At 39.7% G+C, this 2500-nt stretch overlaps 1 protein-coding gene across 1 annotated transcript in view; it reads left to right on the plus strand.

The window, feature by feature from the left end:
* The window catches only part of rad18 (RAD18 E3 ubiquitin protein ligase), a 37708-nt gene that overhangs the window by 20125 nt on the left and 15083 nt on the right, over positions 1–2500 (plus strand). The window contains exon 9 of the mRNA XM_030778630.1: positions 1753–1823. Coding sequence (XP_030634490.1) covers positions 1753–1823 — 71 coding nt within the window. The remainder of the gene's footprint in view (positions 1–1752; positions 1824–2500) is intronic.

Raw genomic sequence — 2500 nt, forward strand, 5'->3', positions numbered from 1 at the left:
GTCGCAGTTCCTCACAAGACGTCAACCGACTGCTCTCAACCGCATAAGCTTAGGATGGAAAATTTACTGCAGTATGTTCCAGAAAAAAAGACATGGAAAAATGTAAATTTCTAGAAAAAGACATGAATTTGATCACATGCAATAGATATTTATTTTCATAAGGGCAGTCATTTACCAAGCGCCTGGTTAAAACAGCCCAGTCTAATTCATTCAGGTACGTTTTGCTGATTGTCGTGGGCTTAGTTTGTACTTAGTTTTACTAGTTGTTTGCTTTCTAAGAGCTGTCTACTTAGCTTGTTATCAAGCTGCTTATATTCTGGGTTGTTCAGTAAAGTTCTCAGTTAAAACTAAACTTTGTTCCAAGGAGACACGCATTGCTGAAGTTCCGTAAAACTTGACATTGAATATGGTTAAAAGCTTGAACTAAATTCAGTCAAAATCTCTCTCTCTCCCTCTTTGATTTTGTGTCTTCTCTTATCTTTGGTTCTGTGAACAACAAATTATGCTCAGAAACAAACCCAGCGTTTGCTGCTAATCCCCCATAAATTCCCCCAAACTCACGTCACTTTCATGGAAATTTTCCCCCTGAAATTACCTTAAAGTTTTGCATCTCTGCTGAAGCTCCATTTATATTTAGTCTTTCAGTTTGTTTTTTGCTTTCAGTTTAGTTTTAGTTAGTTTTATGAGTGCATAAGTAGTTTCACTTTTATTTTTAATTTGAAGAACTGACTAGTTTTAGTTTAGTTTTTAATTAGTTATAGTGTTAGTTTTAGTTTTTCAGGTATCGTGAAGAAAGCCTTGATTTATAGAAGCTGAAGAAGAAAATGAATATAGAAGAAAATGAAATGAAAATGGAAATGAAAACAAAGCTGATTTTTGCCTGCAGTTCAATTTCGTTTTAGTTCGGATTGCATTGTTCACTGTAGTTTTTATTTAATTTTTGTGTTTTTGAAAACTGTCATTTTCATTTTTATTTCAGCTAACGAAATGATTTTTTTTCACTGCTAGTTTTAGTCTTTAGTCTTTAGTTTTTGTTAACTATAATAACCCTGCTTCCAAGCGAATGAAATTCCCTCCTCTGGGCCTGGAAGTAAAACGACCAGGTCACGGTGTGTGCGCCCGTTGTTTTTACACACGACCTTAAGCCCGATGGGAAATTCACTGCTTAATTAGTTCACGAATCACAACCGTGTGGAAACATCTGCTTTCGACCTCCGTCGCCTCTCCCGTTTTACACAAAGCCTTTCCTTTATTGTGGCCGTTACTTGCTTATGACATTGGAGAGACTGTGTTGGCGTCCGAGCGTATGGGGCCCTGTTCCATCCTGGGCTTAGCAGATGCTCTGGCGTGTGGTGGCTTTGGGCCAGATCACCAGACGCGTTTGAGAGTAAGAGCCAAGCCCAGGACGAAACTGCATTTGAAATGAGCCTGTGTGTATCACTGTCTGAGAATGGGTTTTAACACTGATTGTCTGTGTATCATGTAATCTTAAAAAAGGGGTCAGCAAAGGGGTATAGTACACATTATCCACCTTTAACTGCTTTGCTAACGATTTTTTCCGCTCTGCTATGTGTCCTTTGAGCGGAACAGAGACGGGAATATACAATTCCGCCAACATATGGAAACGGTACTGGAAACACGAGAGAACATTGGATTTGCATTTTGATCGACAGAACGTTGACTAACAGATTTCTCTTTTTTTTTTTTTCCCTGTTTTTTTTTTTTTTTTTTGTTCTTTCTCTCTGTCTGCAGCCGAGGACATCGCCAGAGAAGTGGAAAATAACGAGAAGACGCGGAATCAACTGGAGAGAAAAAACGAACGTGTACGTACCAGTAATCACCGCAAATGTCTCGTAATAATGACCGCCTGTCTGTCCGAGCGCTTAATACAACTGACAATGTCCTTTGGTATGTTTTCCTCTCCCCTGACTGTGCTTAGGCTCCACATCCTGAATAAATATGTTTGTGTGCTATATTTGAATAGTCAGCCCCAATCCCAGCAGCTTTCGCTCCTCTCTCTCTCTCTCTCTCTCTCTCTCTCTCTCTCTCTCTCTCTCTCTCTCTCTCTCTCTCTCTCTCTCTCTCTGTGTGTGAACTTGGCCACTGTCTTGGCCGCTGATCTCATCACAAAGCCGTCTGTGTCTGTCAGGCATTCATGTGACGTGTGTTTCTGATGATGTCTTGTTTTGCCTTGTTTGCTGTAACATGTTGTGTTCCGTTAGAATGCCTAGTCACTCTAGTTCAAACAACGACGCAAAGTGAAAGAGACATGAAAGGGTATTAGAACACGTCCCAGTCATTCGAATAGTTCAGATACATTTTCATGCAGGTCCGGTAAGCCCCAAGCTCCACGTAACTTAAAAAAAAAAACAACAACAACAACAACACATTTTTCCACCGGTCCACTTTAATCAGTTTAGTGAGATAATCATTATGTAATCGTTATGGTCTTTTCTCTGCCCTTTTTTTTTGTAATAGGAGTGTAACTGAGACTGTTTTG

This window comes from Chanos chanos, chromosome 6 (genome assembly GCF_902362185.1).
Source record: "Chanos chanos chromosome 6, fChaCha1.1, whole genome shotgun sequence".
Classification (NCBI taxonomy): Eukaryota; Metazoa; Chordata; class Actinopteri; order Gonorynchiformes; family Chanidae; genus Chanos; species Chanos chanos.